General features: G+C 41.3%; 2 protein-coding genes across 2 annotated transcripts in view; one reads left to right on the forward strand and one right to left on the reverse strand.

The window, feature by feature from the left end:
* Positions 1 to 15,747, forward strand: part of LOC308068921 (uncharacterized protein) — a 390,037-nt gene extending 374,290 nt beyond the window's left edge. The window contains exon 7 of the mRNA XM_080400427.1: positions 349 to 15,747. The gene's annotated coding sequence lies outside the window, so the exon portion shown is untranslated. The remainder of the gene's footprint in view (positions 1 to 348) is intronic.
* Positions 15,748 to 15,870: 123 nt separating this feature from the next.
* MTX2 (metaxin 2) overlaps positions 15,871 to 21,972 on the reverse strand; it is a 35,360-nt gene continuing 29,258 nt past the window's right edge. Inside the window, exons 5-10 of the mRNA XM_080400424.1 lie at positions 20,587 to 20,663; positions 19,748 to 19,840; positions 19,003 to 19,041; positions 18,467 to 18,592; positions 17,754 to 17,830; positions 15,871 to 16,371 (exon numbers count right to left, since the gene is read on the reverse strand). Of these exons, the coding sequence (XP_080256550.1) occupies positions 16,161 to 16,371; positions 17,754 to 17,830; positions 18,467 to 18,592; positions 19,003 to 19,041; positions 19,748 to 19,840; positions 20,587 to 20,663 (623 nt within the window). The 3' untranslated portion in view covers positions 15,871 to 16,160. The remainder of the gene's footprint in view (positions 16,372 to 17,753; positions 17,831 to 18,466; positions 18,593 to 19,002; positions 19,042 to 19,747; positions 19,841 to 20,586; positions 20,664 to 21,972) is intronic.

Consider the following 21,972-nt stretch of genomic DNA (forward strand, 5'->3'; position numbering starts at 1 on the left):
ATATTCAATAGAACTGAGCCACATGATTAAACTTAATCTTCCCTTTTTCTTTGTATGATCTACTGGTTTAAATATTTAAATGACTGTTAACAGGTTAATATAGGTTATCTTGATCACACAGAAATATGATATGATTAAGTTCCTCAGTGTACTTGTCTGTATCAGCTCTCACATATTCACTTACAAAGGCTATTGTCTGAACTCCTGAAAACAAGATCTCAATGAGGGGTTTCTTTTGTTGGCTAAGTAGCTATGTTTCTTCCTGGGGAAATGTGGAAGTCCATGTCTACCTTAGAGAGAATTTCTTAAGAGATGCATGTCTAAAAAATTTGCCTTCTAAATTTTCAGATAGCTGAAGCAAAGAACCAACAGAGAGTCACAGCCTCAGAGCTGCTGGCAGAAGGCGACCACTGGGGTTTCTAGTCCAGCTCCCAGCTCAGATCAGGACTATTGCGATCTCCAAATCAGGCCAGCCATGGCTTTGTATAGTCAAGTCTCAAGACCTCCAAGGATGAAGATTTGACAACCTCCCTGGATGACCTGCTCTGGTGCCACACCACCTCCAGGGGCAACCTAGCGGTGCTGGTACTCAGCAATATGCTCAGCTAGAGCCAAAGGCTCAAGGAGGTCACTGTCAGGTGGCTTAGTGGAGGTTCGTAATTTATTTATATACAAATTGTCTATTGGGTCCCAAAGAGAGTAGCAAATTGGAAACGAGGATCAGGCTGGCTTGTCATTTTTGTGGCCTTAGTTTGTCTTTTCTGAGGTTTTCAATTAATAGTGGAGGTCTCCCAAAAGCAGAAGAATCTGTCATAGAAGCAAACCTAGATACTGCACTTGGTGTGGGAGGAGACTGAGGAGTCTCACTTGGATTAGAGGGTCACACTGAAGTTCTTCTACAGCTTAATCCACCACCACCTGGTGAGAGATGATGTGAGCCACATAGTACAGATTCTAGTCTGGAGTTAATTCCATTTAGCTAGAAGTCTGTTGTGATCTTGAAGAGCTTAGAAATGTAAGCATTACATTCAAATGTGATGTTGGAAGCAGGTTGTTGCTTGCAAGTTTGTTCCAGCTTACAAGCCTGCTACAGCTTGTGAATTTAATTTTAGCTCTGAAACTTGCTCCAGTTTTGTAAGGTTACTGAAATCCTGAGAGAAGCCAGGTTTCTTACGTGCACCAAGAACAGCACAACAATGTTTTCTTAAGAATTAAGCCCACTAAAAAAAAAAAAATGTCCCCCCCAACACCAAGGGCTTGAACCAGGTTTTCCCACCTGTCAAACACATGCTGGGTCATTGATATTTGATAGAAATTTCTCACCACCCCTTTGCTCCCAGCAGCTCCAGCTTAGCTACAAGGATTTAATTACTGAGTTTTTCCCAGCCCCAGAAACCAGGAGACACAAAGAAGACCAGGAGCCAAAGTTGCTTGGTGCTGTGGTTTATACTGTGCCCTGCTTTGCTTTGTCTCTGCCACCCACATTGTCAATAAAACAAGAAAACTGTTTTAAAAGTTAGAGCAGCGTTGGTTTGACTAACAGCCTGCTCCTTGCAAAGTATTTGTATTTGAGCTTATTGAACATTCATTATTTATCAGACACTCAGCCTTGTAAAATTGATCCAGGAAAGGCTCGTCACATCAGCCAGGCTCCTGATTTGCTGGTTGTGTGTTGAGGAGTGCATTGCTTTTGCTTCCACACTCAAACAGATAGCACAGCAAAAGCTCTCTGAAGCAGCCTACCAGCAAGGGCACAATAATAGCTCTTTTCCTGACCATTAATTCAGACATCATGCAATCAGTCAAATGAATCTGTCCTCCTCTGAGGCTCTTGTGGAGATTGCTGTCCTCTCAGCTCCATTGAAAGGGACCCTAACTCAGTAGCCTGTGTCTTCATTTAATTAGAGCTGTGATAACCCATGGACAGACTCATTTTGCCAACAGCCATATATCATAGAATCATAGAGTGGTTTGGTTTGGAAGGGACCTTAAAGATCATCTAGTTCCAGCCCCCCTGCCATGGGCAGGGATGCCTTCCACTTGACCAACGTGCTCAAAGTCCCTTCCAGCCTGGCCTTGAACACTGCCAGGGATGGGGCATCCACAGCTTCTCTGGGCAGCCTGTTCTAGTGCCTCACCACCCTCATATCATGCCCATCACTGCCTGGCACCAACAAATTGCTGTCTATAAATAGAACACCTTTGATATGGTGATAGCAAGCATGGGAAACACCCTGTGAGGCTGCAAATATAGCTCTTGTAGCCCTCCTCTCTAAGGAAGTCCCACACAGACTGGTTGGATTTTCATTTGATTCCTCAGCTGTAATTCTGATCCCATGTCAGAGCTGAAAGTGGCACGTCAGCCTTGAAAGAGCGCTTTGAAAATGCCTGTGTAGGCAGTCTTGTCTCAGTGCCAAGCTTAACTGAGAGCAATGTGCATTTTAAGGAGAAACAGCTTTGGCAGTCCATCAAATTTCCTCTGTTTGTTGCTGCTGCATATTTTATGTCACCACCATATTACAAAATGAATACTCCATATTACAAAACTAATATTGGAAATATTTCCTCTGTATTTTATTGACTTTATTTGTGCTTTGTTTTCACACAATTGTCTTGCTTTCGTCTCTAGAGAATTAATATTATTATCAAGGGCAAACAAGCCTGGAATTAATCTGATTTAATGTTTAATTATTACTTATGATGTTTTTTAGATTACATACCAGCATTGTAGAATGTTGTTTAACAAGCTAGAACAGAGAGATGCACAGTAAGCTGGGACACTGGGATTACTCTGAGACCTCATCAGTGAGGTTTTTCAGCAGTAGCATCAACCATTGCGTGTTGTGAGTTTTAGTTTAAATTGCCATTGCTCTAATGAAGGGAGCAGGCAGAACACTTGGACAGGAAGCTGGAAAAATAATAAAAATTTTAAAGCTGAGCTGAGAGCACCCACCTGGACAATTTCATATTGAGCACAGCTCAGGCCTCCCAGCCTTCCTTTTGGGCAGCAGCTGTTGTCTGGAAGGTTATGCCGAGTGGCTGCTATGAAAAGGAATAAAAAAGGAGCCGAAAGATTACTGCTTGTGTGTGTAGTATCATCAATGTGAAGGCGATGGCGTATTTCTGTGGCTTCTTTTGAAAGCTGATAGGGTTGGGTTTCCCCTTGAGCATACCTGGCTGCCTTGCCTGCAGAAATCCTGAACAATACAGATGAAATTTTGGCCTCTCTGAAGTTCACAGATAAACTGCAGTTGGCATTAGTGAGAGGGAGGGAGTGATATTCCAGTTTTCCCCTAGTCTTTCTTTACTTACTGTCTGCCCTGGGAGTGAGGGCCTGGATCTGGCTATGTCAAAAATCCCCTTGGCAGGGGACACCCACAGCCCTGCTGCTTCCCTTGCTCTGCAGTGGTGAATTTAGGAGAGCTGTGCTGAGGAACCCTGTGGCAGTGAGACAGAGCCGGCACAGCACACAGCAGTGCTGAGGTTTGCTTTGAACACTGAGGATGACCTGAAGATGTGAAGTGCAGGTCTGTGAGCAATCCCTTCATAGGACAGGGACAGTGCACAAGTGAAATAGGGCTGTCTTCATGGTGTAAGGCTCTGCAGTAGGGAAGTGGACACATGATAATCTTTTCAGATCATTTCCAGGCTTCCTGATTTGTTAATGATTTGTATGCAGTGAAACCCTGCTGCTCAGCACTGCGTAGGCATCAAAATCAAGAGCAGGGCAGCACGATCCTGTCAAAGATGGGCTTGCAGGCCCTGGGGTAATGCTGTTCTCAGTGGGGTTGTCTGTGTTATTCCAGAGTGGGGAGAGAGCTGGAACTGTGTCCTTAGGTCTAGCTGGTTTGGAAATACTCAATTTCTACTCCCTTTACTTAGAAGAAAAAATTACTTTCTCTTTTTCTTGTCTTTTTTTTTTAACTTTGAGTGTTGATAATAGTGAAGCTCAAGGGTGACTAAAGATTGAATACAAATTGTTTAATTTTAAATAGGGCTTATAACCTCCCAGCAAGTTCCAGACAAATTGTTCCTAAAAACTCTTTATTAAACATTGCTTATTGTTGTCCACATTTGAAATTTAGTTTACACAAAGATTTAGGGGTATTGCTAAATAATTACATGGCAGGATAATCTGTTCTTCTTATATATGGTTACAATAATTTAAAAAATCTGTCCATGGAGTAGTTCAGGAACAACTATTCTTCAGCAGCTATTTTGGGTCAACTCAATGCATAGTCTATTAGAGGTATTACTTCTGCTGCAGAGTAATGAATCATATTTGCAGTCAGGAAGTCACTTGTGTAATTGTCACTAAATATAACAAATACAGGGCTATTTAAAGGATTTTGGGATTGTCTGATGTTCTGGAAGATGCTGTTTCTCTGGAAGGGTTGAAGCCCTTTATTCCAGCTGCTCTCAGTGGTTTAATATGGAAGAAAGGGAGCTATCAGGGTTTGTGCAATGGGATGTTGTCATGCTTTTGCAATTCCTTTATAAAGTGAAAAGGCACCGCCTTAATTTGGAAAATTGACTTGTAAGCTGGGTATAAAAATATAGCAGAATTCCTCTCCATATTAAAGGCTAGCTTATCGGTTTTAAAACACAGGACTAAACCCCATATTGCAAATCAAAGCAGAGACTCTTAAAATACTCTGATTGTTGCCAATTCCCTGGTGCTTCATTTGACAAAAAGATGGATTAGAACAAACTCAAGTGTTATTATTATTACCACCTACATGAAAGAGTGTTTCTTTTATTTGTATTAATTACTGATTAATGCATTCTGTATCTTCAGCTCTTTCAGATGTTTTGAATGAGATGTATTGCTTTCCATAGTTTCTTGTCTAAAGGGAACCCTGACAGAAAAACTGGTGTCTCAGCCACCATGCACAAGGAACCACGCAGAAGGAAGTCACTGATGCGCTCAGATGCTGTACTTCAGGAAACACTCTGGGTGAGATTCTTGGAGAAGTAAAAATAAGTTCAGAGGTAATATTGCAGACAGCTAATTTTCCACCTGACAATAATGTTGTGAGTAAATACACTAATTCATTTTACACTGGAGCATAGAAGGAAAAAGGAGCTGAATGTGTGGGGCTCCTTGGGCGTGTGGTGACTTGGGAGCAGCCCAGAGCTGCAGTTTGCCGATGTGGGAGGAGAGCAGGGCAGCCCAAACAGCCTGATAGCCATCCAGCCCAGCAGGGCTGTCCAAACAGCTCCTCCAAGCAAGCTGGCATTGCTGACATCATCTGCCTTTGATAAAGCTCAGGGGCTTTTATTTGTTTGGAAAGAAACACTACAGAGTGGCTCCTATCCCAGTGAATTTGCATGCTAACTGGGACAGAGAGGGTGTGGGATGTCGTAGCCAAAGGGCTTGCAGCTGCTAATGTGGCTCTTGGTCGTTACAGCCTAGTTGTGGCAATGATTTCACCTGGGAGGGCCTTTTCATACAAATCCTCTTGGTCTCACCATTCAGGATGAGCAAAGGCCTTTTGTCTGCTTGGAAAAATGCACTAGAAGCAGCAGTCAACACAGGTAGATGGAGGACATTGCACTTAAGAACCTTAAAATGTTACTGAGCTCTTGTTTAGTCTGTGGAGATCTCAAAATGGAAGAATCCAAAGTAGGTTGCTAAGAGTTAGGACTGTACTTTGGCATCACACCTGAAAGTAGGAAAAGAAGCTTCCTAGGTTCATGGGTCTGGCTTTCATACTTTTTGTGCATAAAAACCATCACAACATCTTGGGTGTGAGGAAATGAGTGAAATATAGTGAAAAAATAGCTGTATTTAAGGTATCGATTAACATGAGACCAATATTTTGTCAGGTGACTGCATGAAATACAGTGGTGAGCCTTTCATGGTCCAGGTTTTGTGGAAAAGGGTGGTTTTAAAATAGCCTGTTGTACGTCATCAGCTGATCTGTCATTTTCCATAATTCATGAGCACTGGGGCAAGATTAGACAATGGAGTCTTGGGTGAGAATTCATTAATTTCCTCCATGGTTTAGAAATGTCAGAGGTGTAAAGCTGAGAATAATAAAAGTCAAACTCCTTAGATATATCTACTGTGCTAGGAAGAATATTACTCTGAGCATCTCTGATAGTATACACTGTCTTAGTGTGCATGTGTCTTTAATTGGTATGCAAGGAGTTTATCTGCTTTACTGCCTGCACTTATCAGAAAAGATATAAAATGGGATGGTGATAATGGCTGCCTTCAAAGAAAAAGATATGTTCTTTCAAGGGTGTAAGTGCAATAAATCTTTCTAGTTTAAGGGCTCACTGGAAGCAGAAAGATTCTGTTCTGCTGACAACTGAATGCAGGGAACTTTCCCAGGGGAAAACAAATCACGTTTCGCTATTCAAAATATAGTAAAAAGTCACTGAAATGTGATACTTCAGAATGCATATTACAGTATTTCCTACTGACTCCTTTACCAATTAAGCACACGTACATACTAATATGTTTCTCAAGCAGTTAGTATAAGGTATCTGGCATCGCATACATACACTTAGAATACACTTGTGAATGACTCCCACAGTAATCTGTGGTTCAAATTTAGAAAAAAAAAAAAGACTAATAATAAGCTGTTTACTTTAGGTCTTTTTTAGACTATACTACAGGAATTAATTTGCCTGGAATAAAAGAGACAATGCTGAGTTCATTGCTATTCCAGAACCATTCTGCATGTCTATGGAAAGCAGAGTTAATACTACAGGCACCTACTGGTCTTGGAAGGATCTTTTGTGAGTTGAAAAGAAACCAGTATATTTACTTTAGTAAAACCCACATTATTCATAAGAATCAAATGTTGTGCCTGACTGTTATGGAGAAACAAATCAGACAAGGGTGTTTTAAACTGATCTGTCAGTATGGTGCTTTCCAGTGCTCACTTTGTTCATGCAGCCAGCAAGTGATGTTAGCATGAATTTAAATAATTCCTCTTGCCTTGAATAATGACCATGAAAGTTGAGTAATGGTATCTGGGAAATATCCTAACTTTTGAGGAGCTGCCCTTTATCTAGGACTGTTTGTTTGCTCCTCATCTCCCCCCGCCCCTAATTGCAGGGAGGTGCTCCACACAGCATATGACTAAACATAATACAATTTGATTTGTGTTGCAGTGTTCTGCAAAGAACAAATCTGTAAAATTACAACATGTGAAAGCTTAACACAATGATATAAAATAGCAGTGGCACGGTTCATATCTTAAACTGACAGACTGATAGTGATTATTGCAAGGACAATGCCCTGCATATGTCAAACGATTTGCAAATAATTTATGTCACCTTATCCCCCATTATTGTTTTTGCAGAGGACATAAACTGTGTCACTAATATTAAACTGTCGGCAAAAAAAGCCTACCTCAGCTTTTTCCTAGCTGAGAATGCAAAGACATCTGCACAGAGACAAACATGCATATGGCCATCATTTGTCCAACATCTTACACATTGTGAAGGTTTTTTACTTGAAATGCCAACCTATGTGGCAGATGATGTATGTGTTTCTTCAGTCCTGTGATTACCAGCACAGAGCTGCTCTGCAGTGCTCTTCACCTCATCAGTTCCACAAGCTGCACTCCAAGGTGTGTGAAACATTTGCAGGGAGATGGCATCTGACATGCAGCAAGGCAAAAGCATTCTAGTGTGAATATTTGACTCCAGATTTTGTTCAAATCAGGGTCAGATTCTGACCTGGAGAAATTAGTGTGGGTAGAGATTTAGCACTACAAAATAGCAATTTGAAAACTGGAATGAATGTATTTTAAAGATGGGGAAGTAGAGGAAAGTGGTGCTGTCTCCTGGGTAACTCCCAAGGGGCTTTAAAGGAGAGGAGAAGGGGGAAGGCTTTATAAATTACCTGGGCTTTATTCTTTTGGAAATAAGCAGAGGACAAGGCAATCTTCATCATTTCTGTTTGCTAAGTTGCATCATCTCAGCTGCTGGGTTCTTTGTTTAGGTTTTGATCGTTCATTTATTACAACCAAGAAATGCCTTTGAAGAGTGATTTTCAGAGGCTGTTGTGGTTAAAAAAGCAGTAAAGAATGTAGTGCAGTGGTTGGCGTGTGGGGCTGGGAAACCAGCCTCCTGCTCTAGATTTTGCCCTGCTCACATTTGGGACAAATTACTTGCAACTGCTGTGGCTTGACTTACTCTTCTGTCAGGCAGGTTTTTCTGTCTGACTCATCTACTTGGCTAAGTTTGCCAAGTATTTCGTAATTTTTGGCTAGAAATCACTTGTTTGATTGCAGATCAGTGACGTTTCAAATAGTATGCATCAAATAACTGCTGCTGGCTTTGGTGCGAGAGATGGCTCCAATTCACTGTGGTGAGGAGGACAATATACCAAAGAACTCACTGTGCTGATTTAGGGATTGAAAGGGAACTCCATTCTCTTATTGCTACCAGTTTTTTTCTCTTGGAAGCCTCATTTAAACATTTTGCACTTTAACCCCCTCAGGAGTGAGGAGTCTGCTCGTTGCCCTTCCAAGCTCTTCTCAGCCTGCTTCTCAGTAAATCAGTTATTATATTGGTAATTTTTAGTATTATAATACAGAGTTACCAAAGAAATTTGAGAACTGCATTATCCAAATGAGTTTTCATCTTACTTTGCATCTTTCCAATGCTGAATTTTGTCAAACTTCAAAAAAAATAATTAACACCGATTTGTTTGTGATTAGTGAGTTAGAAAAGCAGATTTTAGGCTTCATAGTTCATGGAAACTCAATGTGTTTCCTGAGGCAGTAGCATTTGGACTCACTATAGATACACAGAGCAGAAGGTGGTATGCTTGCAGGATGCTTCTCTCTGCCTAAACAAACCCTAGAAAGCATGCTAGTTTCTCTGTTCACACTAAAGTGATTTTGTTGGCACAAGGAATCTTTCAAAGCAGAAGGAGGACTGCAGTCCACAGGTGTGAAAGCCTTTCCTAAAGGTGAGCCCCTTTTTTTTTTCCCAGTGCAGCAAGACCCTGAAGCAGCAGCTGTGAAGGCAGAGGGATCCCAAAAGGATGTCAGGGATAAGGGACAGCAGGACAGGCCCCAGGAAGATGCACTGAACCAAATGAAAGCACCTCCATAGAAATGAGTCTGCAGGAGCTGTCCTCTGTGTGTCAAAAGCATTTCCATCAGATGATGGGCAGTGTTTTCCACAGCAGTGTTTTTAGGCTTTGCTACAAGTGTGCTTTGGCATAAGAGCAAGACCTTTGCACTCACACTTGCATATAATACACAAGTCAGTCAGATCTGTGATCTTTACACACGTGTGCAGAAACCTACCTGCCTTTCACTAAACATTATAACCTACAACAAAATATGCTGGTAATAAGTTTATTTAAGTAGAAAAAAAAGATATTTTTTTTTCTTTATGCCCCCAAACTATTGATCTTCATCAACTGGCTCTCAATGTGCCACAACACAGGCTTAAATCTGCAAATGAAAGAGATTGGAGGTAGTCAGTAATCTCAGCTAAATACTTCTTGGCTAGGAGGCATCATAGATCAAGATGCTAGGACTTCTGAGGGAAGACGAGGACAAAAACTGCGAAGGAATTTTAGAGGGATTTACAGGAATGAAGCTAGAAAGAGCACTGGACCTAAAGGGAAATTTTTAATGTCTTGACAAGAAAAGAAGGTGGGCAGCTCTTAATCTAACAGTCCAAGTGATAACATCTGAGAGACTGCGGATAATTTTCACAAAATAATCTCAGGCAATAATCCTGAGATTCTGCATCAGTCACAAAACTGTTGATCTCAGCAGTGAGAGAATGGTGTGACCAGCAACAGATAGCTTCAAAGTCAAAACTGTACTTTGTAGCTGAAAGTAGAGAGAGATGACACCAGCCATGAGAGGGTAACAGAGACAATCTGAGATGTGTGACTAGTGAGGTGGCCTTCCGGCTGACAAATCTTTGGCAGGAAGAGGCAGTATAAAGTGTAAATTCATGCAGAGAGAAGACAAACTTGGAAGAAGATGCTCTGGGTCATGCTGTAGTTTGATCAGACCAGCTGGGTGATGGCTGGTCTTCTTTCCAGCTCTATTGAATTTGTCATGGCTAAGCTGCACTGGTTCCTCCCCACAGTGCCTGCAACAAAGTTCATTTGGATACCTTCTGATGGCTGCCTGCTTAGACTAGGAAGATGGTCTTCTGTTTGCAAGCCCTTTCCTGCTGCTTTTATTTTCTATGAACAATCATCCTTTTCATTCTTATTTCAAATCTTTATCGCTGAACTGAGGTCACAAGCCCTGCAAGACTGGTGATTTGAGAGTTCTTGTAGGGAAGGTGACCATCATGCCCTACATCCTCTAATTTTCTTCGATGCAGAGTAAACTTTTAGGGTAAAAAAAAAAAGAAGAAAAGGATCTAGTTGAGAGAGCACTTACATGATGTAAAGCTTGCTTACAAAAATGTCATTATTGACAAACTGCATTACCGTTAATATTAAGCCAAATACGAGAGGTCTAAGTTCATGCTGACCTCTCATGTCAGCTCGCTATGTCAAGTCAGCCTCTGGGCACACCCGTTTGGGTAGACAGGCATTGCTTTGGCTGTCACAGATGTCAGCAGGGGCAGTCCGTCTGTGTCAACAGTGCAAAGTGCTTCACCTCAGCTAGTACCAAATTTGAAGTGTGCAGCAATAGATGGGAGTGGTTGATGCTCTCTGTGGAAAAAGCCTGTGCCTTCTTTCCAGCAAATTAATTACTTGGAGCCAAAAAGGGTCTCTCAAACTCTATTTTTCTTTTTTCTTTTAAACCTCAACAAGCAAACAAAATTGTACCCAGAGTACTTGCTTTCAGTGGTGGCACTTCTCTTCTGGGCTGAGTTCTTTGATCATGTTCAGGGCTAACAGTCAGTATTACATCTCATTTATGAACCTAGAAAATAGCGTTTCTGTGGGCATTGCTACGTGATCTGCACCTCAGCTCCCCACAATGGTTTTGCAGGGAGAGGACGTGGTATATCACAGTGACTTGGTAGCTCAGGGTTGTAACAGCACACACATTCCTCACTTCTGTGTAGGCCAACCCTTTTTGTATTTGCATGTGAAACACTTCTGATCAGGCAGCTGCAATCTGTGGGCTCTTTTAATGCCATAGGTGACCAACGGCCCCAGTATGGATACAATTACCTGGGTGTAAACTGAATTCTGTTGGTGTCACTGAGTTTGGTTCCTGCACCCTTGTTACTGCCATCACACAATGGTGTTTTAACTGTCCCTGTGGCAAAACCTTCCAGCCTAGACAAGCTCTAGAAGGTTAAAGTCATTTCAACATTTCTTTTGAGGCGATTACACAATGGGCCTTGAGCTCCCTGCCAAATGCTGCTTTTTTACAAAGTTGGCACTGGGTGTGTGCGCCAAGTATTGTGGACCTGTGACACAGACAAGCGCATGTTAGCAGTTAGTGAATGCCAGAAGAGAGATCAGCCAAGAAAGTTTCAAACTACATCAGGGTATAGCCTGACTTTGCTAATGCTTTCCACTTCCAACTCCTACTTTTATCCTAAGATCAGATAACGAGTAGCACTTTTTCTTTGTAACAATTCATTAATCAGAGAAATGATCCTTGCTAGTGTTTAGATGTTTTACTTAATTTGGTACTTCTGGCCTGCTGCCCCAGTAGTGCCAAAATTATTATTTCTCACCCAGCAGGTGATAAATAACAACTTCAGTCATGATTAATACCATGAATTTCTCAACCTGACTAATGCAAAAAACTTCAAACCTGCAGAACAAGTGGGTGCTAATTGTTGTGAGAGCCATTGGAGCTGCACTCTGCTTGGAAAGAAAGAAAGCCACAGGAAATGAAGTGTTTTCTAGCAGCACAGCTGATCCTAAGAGGCATCATTAAGTACAGCTCAGCAACATTCTCTGTGTGCCGGGCTGTGCTAGGCTCTTTTTTTCCACAACACTGAGCTTTAAGTGCATTTGAGAAACAGGAGATTGCCAGGTGATTTTTCTTTCCTTGGGGAGGAGGGAAAATAAAACAAAAGCCAGAGAAAATAGCAGATTAATATCTCATTAACACCACTCAAGACTGTAATTTTTACAAACTGGTATGTGAGGAGTGGTAGATCCTAGCAAAAGCTGCTATCACTGAAGCTCCTTCCCATAAAGTCTGTCTTGAAATGTCATCACAAAATCATAAAATGTAGCATCAGAGACTCCCCAGTCAAGGAGAGCTTTCTTCAGAGAGGGACAGGAAAACCAGGGGCTGAGGAAGGGCCACCAGCTGGAAGCAATAATCCAGTACTATAAATTAGCCTGTGGCTGAAATCCTGGCTGCTTTTGAATCACAAGCTGGTTTGCTACAGCCTGCGGTGGAGCAGGGTGGTTGCTCCATTTCCCATGCTGTATGTGCAGGGTACATGGGATCCACAGTTTAGCTAAGCATACAATGCTGTCCTGGTCAAGCAAATGAGACCTCCATAACATCTGGAATTGGCATGACACATTTCTGATAGCAGCAGACACCAAAATCCAGCAAGGACACAACCAGGAGTCTGCACTGACCAAAATTAGTCCCATCCACAACTACACAGAGGCATCTTAGGAGTGGAGTGGTCCTATTTTCACCAGGACTTTCTCAATTGTTTGAACTCCATCAGCCAAGGAAAGCACCTTCTACTTTCCAGCTAGCATTTAGCTCAATGTGAGCATCTCCATATGAAGCTATTAATTTGTGGAACAAAAAGATTAGGAGAAGCAAACCACCGTGGGTGACTTATACATTGTTCAGACTCTAGCATCTATTCACTTGTAGTTATGAGTGCTTTTATGATTTTGTTTTGGTTGAGTCCCCTAGTGGGACATATTCAGAGAATATATGTTAAGCCATGGAGCAGCTGCTCCTGACATTCTTTCTGTTAGAGATCTAATTTATGTCTTAATTTTGGGAAACTTCAGAAGTTCCAGTTGCCTGCTTTTGTCACTGAAAATAGCCTCTGAGAGCTTGGGATTTTTGAGCTTGAAAAGCTAGGAAAGAAAATAATCATCCACACTGTCCTGCTACATGAAATAAGACCATAGGTCTTCCCAGCCTGATTCTGCCTCTGGTGCAGCAGTTGTGCATCAGTCATGGGAGATCTTCTAGAAAACACAGAACCCAAGAGTAAAATCCTCACAGACTGCACTTGTGCAGCCTTGTCCTACTAGAGGGCCACTCAGACCAACAGCAAGCCCTCTTTACTTGCCCTTGGATAAGGCAGGTTGGTTTGCTTGCTCAACTCCCTTGCTAGAGAAGTTATTGGGTTTGGGTTGGTTTTGGTTTTTTCCAACCTTAACTGGTTTTATGGCTGGTTGTGTTTCAACTTTTCATTTTTGAACTGTGCACAGCATGTCAGGAGCAATCAGTACCTGTGTCCTTTCAGCCTCAGTGTCCTTTATAGGATTGCAGCTTCCCAGAGGTAAAGCGCAGCTTACAGACATTGGTCCTCAGTGCTCGGCTCAGTCTGCTCTGTAGCGCTAGTCACGCTAGCAATGTCATTTCAAAAAGAAAAATGGTTTCTTGTATTTATGAGTTACAAAGTACGTCCTTTGCCTAGGATTTTAATAGCTATTTTCAACCTGGTAGCAGAGCCCTTTTCCTTGTGGTTTTAAGTTTAGATATCACCTAGAATGCGGTGCAGCCTGAACTACAAACCAGCTCTGTGGCAAACATGCCATATAGAAAGTATGCTCTTCCGTCGAGGAAGTAAGGAATGCTTTTTCCCATTTAAATTTTGTTTTACTAATTAAGTTATCAAATCCACACACAAGGAATGAGGGGGGTGGTTAAATTTTCAGAAACTATTCAGTTTAGCTTCCAGAGCTTAGTCTCTGCTTGTCCTCTCTCTTCAATATTGAAAACTCTTGTCTAATTAGCTTGTCTCCCTATCTAAATGCAGTCTGAATAGCTCAAGTGGATTTACACAAACTTTGTAACAGATCAGTATCTTTTGCAAAACCACTTCCACAGCATTTGAGTACATTTTCTAGATGAGACATTCAAAGTGGGTTAATGCATGTGGCTACCCTAGTGAGGGGTTTTAATCCTCTGAAGTTATAAAGCTTGCTCTGTGTTACCATACAAGATTTGCATTAACTAGCTCTTCAGCATTCAAAGTGTTGTATTTACCAGTGCTTGCACTGCCTCACAGAAACCTTGCCAAAAGAGAAAACCATGGTTTTCAATGCTGTTCCAAAGCAATTGCTAAAATTTGGTTACAAGGTGGCTGATGGCCTCTGCAGCTCTGAGAAGAGGAATCCACACCCACTTGCACATTTTTAGACTGCATGTGAGTTAATGCCTGTGCATAGGTAGCTGTGGAAGTCCATGAAGTAAATTACTCCTGTAGTTCATTCAACTGGTAGAAGAACTGCCAAAGCCACAGAAGCTAGGTTAAAATCTTTAGTCATGAATGGTGCTTTAAATACCAGGAGGTAAAAGGCAAGTCTAATTGCTCTGGATTAAGATACTTCAGTTTTCACACGGGATTTCTCCGTAACTGTGGCGTTGCTAGTCTTAGAGACCATGGGAGAGTGTTTTTCTCTCAAAGTACTGTATATCGTAGTTTGGAGTGAATATTAAGAAAAACCCCACAACAAATTCTCTTCCAGTTTTCCCAGAAGTTGCAGTACTGTGTAAGAGCAGGTTTAAAAGAGATACCTGGGTTCTCAGCTACCAACCACTTTGATAGCAGGAACGGTCACTAAGCAGTCAAGAGTTGATGTTCAATGTGCACACGTAGAATTTTAAGACTGAAATGCAGGACAAGGTTAACTTTCCTCTCATGGCAAAGAGCTATTTGCTAGAAGGCCAAGCCCCCCTTACACATTGATACTTACGTCCTGTATCAAGAAGCAGGCAGTAAAAATTCAGCTCTATTTTGCAAGCAAGCTGACAAGAGTGGTCCCCGGCAGTAGGAATGAGTAAGCAGTAGTGGTTCATGAGCCACACCGTGGAGGGAGAGCAGCCAGTCCAAGGTACACAGCTGTTTTCTGTTCTGTTTTTAAGAGAGAAGGAAATGGCAGCCAAAAACCTCATGACCATTGCATAACCAGTTCAAGCCATTAAGTATTTTGACACTGAGGAGTACAGTCAAAAGAATACATTTCATAGTAAGAAAACAAAACGGTTCCAACTAAGTCAAACAGCTTGAGCTGGCTCCCAGTTGTGCCCAGGACTTCCTGAGTGCATGAGGACTGGTTTTGCCACCAGCACACTCATGGAGTTGTTGGTGCTTTTGGAAAAGTGTCAAGTATAACTGACAAAGCAGAACAGAGTGGTGCCATTTAATGTGTTCAAAGAAATACTAGTGACATTGAGCCCCTGGCTACACACAGGAACTCGCCCTGGAAAAGCGCCACGTTGCCAGGGGTTTGGGCATACCACAATATTTCTTTACTGCTGTAGTATATTGTGTGTACGTGTACCATAGGACGATACAGAGGCAGAAGGACCAAGGCATGCCAGCCACAGGCTCATACCACGTCCTTCTGCTACAGGAACCACCCCAGCCAGTACATCAAAGTTCAGAAGCAACATTAACATACTGGAAGAGGAAACATAAACTTACTTAGCAAATTCATTTCTTAAAAAGCAAGACAAACTGAGGATTAAAACAGGGAAATCATAGGAAGGGGAAAAAATGTAAATCCAAAATCTGAAGGTGAACAAGAAATAAAAGCAGAGGTAGGACACATAAGAAGTAATGACAGCCAGGAGCCACTTTGACACAAAATAAGAACTGACAGTAAAAGCACATCACTTGTGTGCTGCAGAGCTCCAAGACGTTTTTGTCACCAGTTTCTGAATGAATTTTGGCTGTCAGGCAAACTTAAAACCTTAAAACATAAAACTTACAAGGCATTTAGAAAAATCAGAGAGAGACTTTTTAAAGTATTTTATTTTTTTTATCCAGATACAGTATTTGTCCAAGGTCACTTTAGAGTAAGTGGCATACAGGCTAGTAAAACTGAAGTGCCCATACAGTTGTTTCAGGTTAAATATGCATGGTATATTCTACAACACAAAAACTGCATTTAGAGTTTTTTCTTTCTCCACAATGATTTGGCAGTTTTAAAAAGCTAACACACATTTCCATTCTCAGAAATCAATTAATTGAATAACAAAGCCCAAAACTGAAATGCAATCCACCTCAACCACCAAACAACACACTTATCTCAGTAAGGACCTCTTAGCAGATCGGGCTGCAACAGTTGTAGAGCTGTCTTTATCGTGACCCTCAAAGTACTGCTGCTCTATTCGCCGACAAAAGGCTGTGAGATTACTGTAGTTTTTCACTTTTTCAGAAAGTTCATCAGTGGTTAGTTGAGTAGTAAGGATTGTGAACAGATGTCCAAATACCAGAGCATCTAATTCAGTTGGTCTGTAAAAACAAACAGAAAAAAGAACAGGTATTTTGGAAGACAAGTTCTAATCAAGAAAAATCCTGCTGTTCTGAATAACTTTTAGGGAGCCACACAACTGAAGAACAGGGAAGAAACCAGGCAACACTGAATTTGCCAAATGCATGAAAACTGTGTATACAGTATATACGCACATTGCTAGTTCTCAGTATCGCATCTTTCTTTGCTTTTGGTACCGTGGAAATAACACTTCCCAGATCAGCCAGAGGTATTGATCCAGTATCAAACCATACTCTACCTCTTAGTTCTGTAACAAGGGCAAGTGTTTGTCATGTCTTTTGGGTCTGTTTTTTTTTTATATATAAATATATATACATACATACATCTGCAGAAGAGTAAGACCCTCAGCTATTATCTCACACAAAATTAAGAGGAAGGGGGGGAAAAAAAGCATAAAACAATGTTTTATCTAGGTTATACTATGTTTAAGAATGATTTGAGAAGATGCAATTCAAACTTTTCTTCTATAATGCGTATTTCTGTATCCACTCAATTTACATTACCCACCCAACTTGGAAAAGATTAAGGGGCAAAAACACACGCAGAAAAGTAACCAAGACCGTATGCTGCCTTTTGAAGACATCTCCCTGTCCAGATGTAGTTAACTGAAGCCCAGACCTGAGCATTTCTAGTCTTCTCTACGCACAGGAGACAAGAAGAAGCTAATGTGATGTCATTTAAATCTGTAACGTTTTTAAAATACTAGTAAGAAAAAAAACAAAGGGGAAAAAAAAGCATTTTGCAATTGGAATAAATTGGTGAGAGCAGAAGACATCCCATGAAGGCCAGATTGTTCCTTTTTTCTCCCCTGGGAATGTGAATTCTAGTTTTCACTTCGCAACTGACACTTTGCTGACACAAGGCTAGCTTCCTCCCCAGTCCTCACAACTCACAGGCACCCTCACGCTAACTCAGTTCATTCAGAACTGCCCCTGGTGTCAAGAAGGGCAAGACAAGCTGTCCAGCTCAGGATGGTATGACATACATTCACTCCCCTGTACCTATTAAAGAATGTTACCCAAGAAATTAGAGTAAAGCTCTAAATGTATAATTTTTAATAAGAAACTCACAGTATAAAGGTGTACATTTGTACCCTACATAGGTTGTGGTAGACACTGTAGAGAAGACAAGCAGGATTAAAACTAAATCATAAATGCCAGAAACGTATATAAACTTTCCTTTTAAAACCTTTAATTACTTATTTCTGAAATTTCATGTTTATATTCCAGTCACACATTTGTATGTCTGCAACTAATCATGCAGCATTAAAATAAGTCAGGAGTTTTCCATATATCTGTATCTCACATTCCTGGATGTAGTATTTCAGTAAAGAGTAACTTACTGCTTATTGAAGAAATACGGTTGTGTTCCTAATCTCTGGGAGAGAGCCTGACAACACTGATCTACATCTTCAAGCACCTATCAAAACACACAAGAGATAAAAGATCGGTATTGTCAGGGGAAATACCAACACTGCAAAAAATAACCTTCGTCTATTTGCACTGACAGTGGGAACACAGTACATACAATGCTGGAACATCAGAAGCTGTTACAGTCAGTCATCAAACCTACACAGGAGGCAGGTAGCTAAGAGTTATTTAATCTAACATTTGATGTAAGGCAATTCTGATTAAGTGCTTCCCATAACATTGGTAACTCAGCTTAATGAAAAGTAGTAATTTACACCTCAAAACTACTTTGCTTTTGGGTTTTTTTTTTACATCTCTGACAATGGAAGCCACAATCCTGCAAAGTGTGCCCCACACCATACAGAAAGTGGGGGCCATTACTTAAAACCTATTTTCAGGACTACTGCCTAAACTAACATCACCAGAAATGTAGACTCATGGTAAAACATCCTTCCTCCCACGCCATCGGGTTGCACATAATGTAAGATTTATTGCTGATGAAGGCAAATATCTGACTCTAGATAATGTTTTAAGTACAGAATATATATTTTTACTACATCTGTTTCAAGAAAGTGCTACTCTTCAAAGACTTTAAAAATAAAGAAAAAATAAAACAGGCTAAAAAAGCTTCACTTTTCATACTGACCTGTTCAAGTGTCTTTCCAGCCCATCCAATGGCTTTCATCTTTCGCCTTACCTCCCACTGCTTCTGATATGACAAAATGCGGTTGAGAGGCCACGGGTAAGGAGAGCCATACCTCGGGTGAGTAATCTTTGTTGAGAAACAGAAAGGTACTGTGTTATCATATAAGAAAATACAGATACCTCTATGCATTAAATAGCTAATGTTCAAATACTTCTATCAGAAAGGGAGCTGTAAAAGAGAAAGGGAGTTGTATGACATGCTGTAATTATTTGTGCAGAATTTATAGTTTGCAGCATAACCATTTAAAACTATTACTTCAGAAACACATACAAAACCCGCATCTGTTCTGCAGTCAGCTAACTCCAGTAATGACACAACTTCCCTAAAATGTATATGCAAGCGAAATTAAAGTGAAAAGACCATATCATTAACGGTATAAACCTCAATGTTTCATTTATGAGTAGGGACTTGCAATTGTGAGCGAAAGTGTTTTCTCATTAAATTTTAATTAAGATAAATGCTGCAGAACCACTCACCTCCTCTACTGTAACATCATCACACCATTGGAGATAGAGCTAGGAACAGAAAGAACACTTACTAAAACTTCCTAATAAAGCAGAATACAGAGACAATAATTTCTCACTAGTAGAATTTTCTTTTCTATATTAAATTTCCATTTCATTCCTTCTGTTAAACCTCTGAATGTACAAAAGAAATTAGAACTGGAAGGCAAAAGCTCAGCTGCTAGTCCTTACTTCACCAGCACCAGGACCAAGCTGAGACCAAAAGCCCACTCCCGCTGCACACGCTCCGTGGACAGGTTACCAGCCCTCACCTGCTCAGCCACCTGCAGCTCACCAGCATTTCCAACACAGTTCCCATGCTGGGATGGCATCTCGTTAACTGGCCACAGACACAAACCGCAGAGGACCCCAGCCTCCCACTAAGCACGCGAGCACACACACTGTAGGTGATCGCAGGATGCCTGGCCAGCTGTGGGTTGGGGTAGGACCCCAGGAACCACTGGCATTTTCCAGTTGGTTACATCTACAGATACATGACACATTTCCGTTTGGGGAATCATACAGGCAGCTTGTGTCTAGAGGAACATTTCAGCAAGCAATCTATAGAGCACAGAGAACTCATTCCTGCTTCTTTCACCACAAAAGTCGCTGACCTCACCTAAGAATAAGCAGCATTTCCAACACAGAAAAACATCCTCAAGCTTTCTTGCCTATAGTCACTTATGTAAGTGTGTGGAGTTACTACAGTTTGCTGTACCTCTGCTGTCAAGAGCATATTATTGACTAATTCCATGTAGGCTTTCATCTCAGCTTTTTGGACTTCATCCAACCCATCACTGAGAGAATGGCCCTAAATGGGGGAGGGGGAGAAAAAAGAAAAAGACAAACGTGTAAGAAATAGTATTGGAATATTCAGCAATGCTTGACCCAAGGACCTCTAAAGTCAATGAGCTTTGCTCAGACCCTGATCTCTTACATAGCTCAGTAACAAATTACACAGGCTATTTTTACATACAGTATTTAGAATTAAAAATAAAAATTGTAACGTTAACGTAGCTAACCTACAAGAAATATAGACTATTACCAGTTATAGATGAATACAGTTTGAGCACACAGCCCCAGGTTAGTGTACCTCTGTGGCAAGAAGTAAACACAAATTTACATCTGTGATACAGCTGTATCAACTGCTCAGTGAAAAGACAGTGTTGGTTAAAATACAGGGGATGGGTGGGTGGGTGGGGGAGGCAAAGGCAAATCTGAACAGTACCTGACACTTCAGAATTTAAACCAGTCAGTTCTGGGTTTAAGAGCTCTGAGATCCTGAGACAGGGCATGTAGAAAAACGTTCTCAGAAACTAGCACTGCTATGCAGCTATTCTGCATAGAATTTGCTTCCAGAATTTGAGTAGATGACAAAGAAAAACGTCTCCACCTCAACAAACTTCTATGCCAGGGTATCTTTTCTTTAGAACAGCACTACATTTCTACACTATTTTAACAAATGAAGTAACATTCCAGAAGAGCACACCAATTCAGCACAATGCTAGGCAGGACTAACATGCTATTCACCAATTTCTGAAAACAATGTACTATTACCTTGGCTTTTACAAACTGGACTATGGGTCCAAGTTCAGATACTACTTGATTTCCCACATGAATAAAGGGAACTTTGCCTGTAAAATGAGAAATGTATTTTAGTAAGAGCTTTTTATACCTGTAAAACATAATTTACAATTTTCAAAGCAATTAAATATTGCATCAGTGGTTTTATGGGTTGGTTTGTTGTTGTTTTTTTTCAAATGAGCACAGGTAGAGCTCTAATGCATAGCTCACCTGGTGAATGTCTGTAATAACAAACATCCTCCTCCCCCTAAACCTTTTCTACATACAATACTTGCAATTGTGTGTTTCAAAGTTACTGAGTGAGATCTATTGACTTGTATTTTAACAATGGATTTTGGTTTGCCAGAAAGACTTAATTCAAGGTATCTCTGAAGTACAGCTGGGAAATCCCAGGAAAGCAGACAGAGCCCTTGGCTAGTTTTATGATGCGTGTTCCCATCCTCCCTCCTATCCCACTGTCAGGGAAAGGGCTGCTGAAATGATGGGAGATGTGGCACTATGCCCAGGAAAGCAAGCAGGGGGAAGTGCAAATGCACACTCAGCAAGGCAAGGTCTTGACTCTCCCTCCTCTGGTCCTTTAGATTTCCAATGACTGGGCCAGCCGGCTCCTGTTGGCTGCCCCAGTCTTTACTCTCTAGTTGTGAGCCGGCATTTTCAAGCTCCCGTGGTCCTGGGGTCAGGAAGAGGTTCTCAGTATGAGACTCAGCTTTTCCATCTGGAGGGCCAGGCAGAGGAAGGAGCTTCTTCACCATCATGGAAGCAAAAATGGGTAACACTAGGAAGGCTCAACATTCAGTCTATGAAGTTGAGCCCTGATAGCCCAGTGTGAAGCAGGGCTAAAAACAGACAGTCTTTCTCTGGTTGGTAACTTTTCTTACACACAGAACCAAGCCAAAGCTTTAAGGCAGGCAGGGGTACAAGAGGAAGCCCTGTCACACACAGCGTGCCATGGAGTATGACAGAAGTTGCCATATGCCCCTTTTCCCAGCTCTCAGCATGTGAAGCTGAGGACTCCTGCTCCAATCCACCCTAACCAGGTTGCTTGCTCTGCAAATCTTCATCCAAGTGCAACTGATAAACACCAAACTTATAAATCATTTAGCATTATTTACATGATTGAAATAATCCACAAAACAGAGATAAATGCTGGATGTTTTGTATTACAGAAAATGTCCTCAAGCCCAAAGGCAGTAAAAGAGCCTGCCCAGTGCAGTGGGGCACTGCACCCTTTTACCTTCCCACCTCTCACTGTGGGCAAACTCTGCTCTCAATAGACAGCACAAAGAGCAAGATCGGTACCTGCCTGACTCCAAATATGTAATTAGCAATACATTCACTCTTTTCAATGAAGCACAAAAT

Source organism: Falco punctatus (genome assembly GCF_963210335.1).
Source record: "Falco punctatus genome assembly, chromosome: 8".
NCBI classification, from domain to species: domain Eukaryota; kingdom Metazoa; phylum Chordata; class Aves; order Falconiformes; family Falconidae; genus Falco; species Falco punctatus.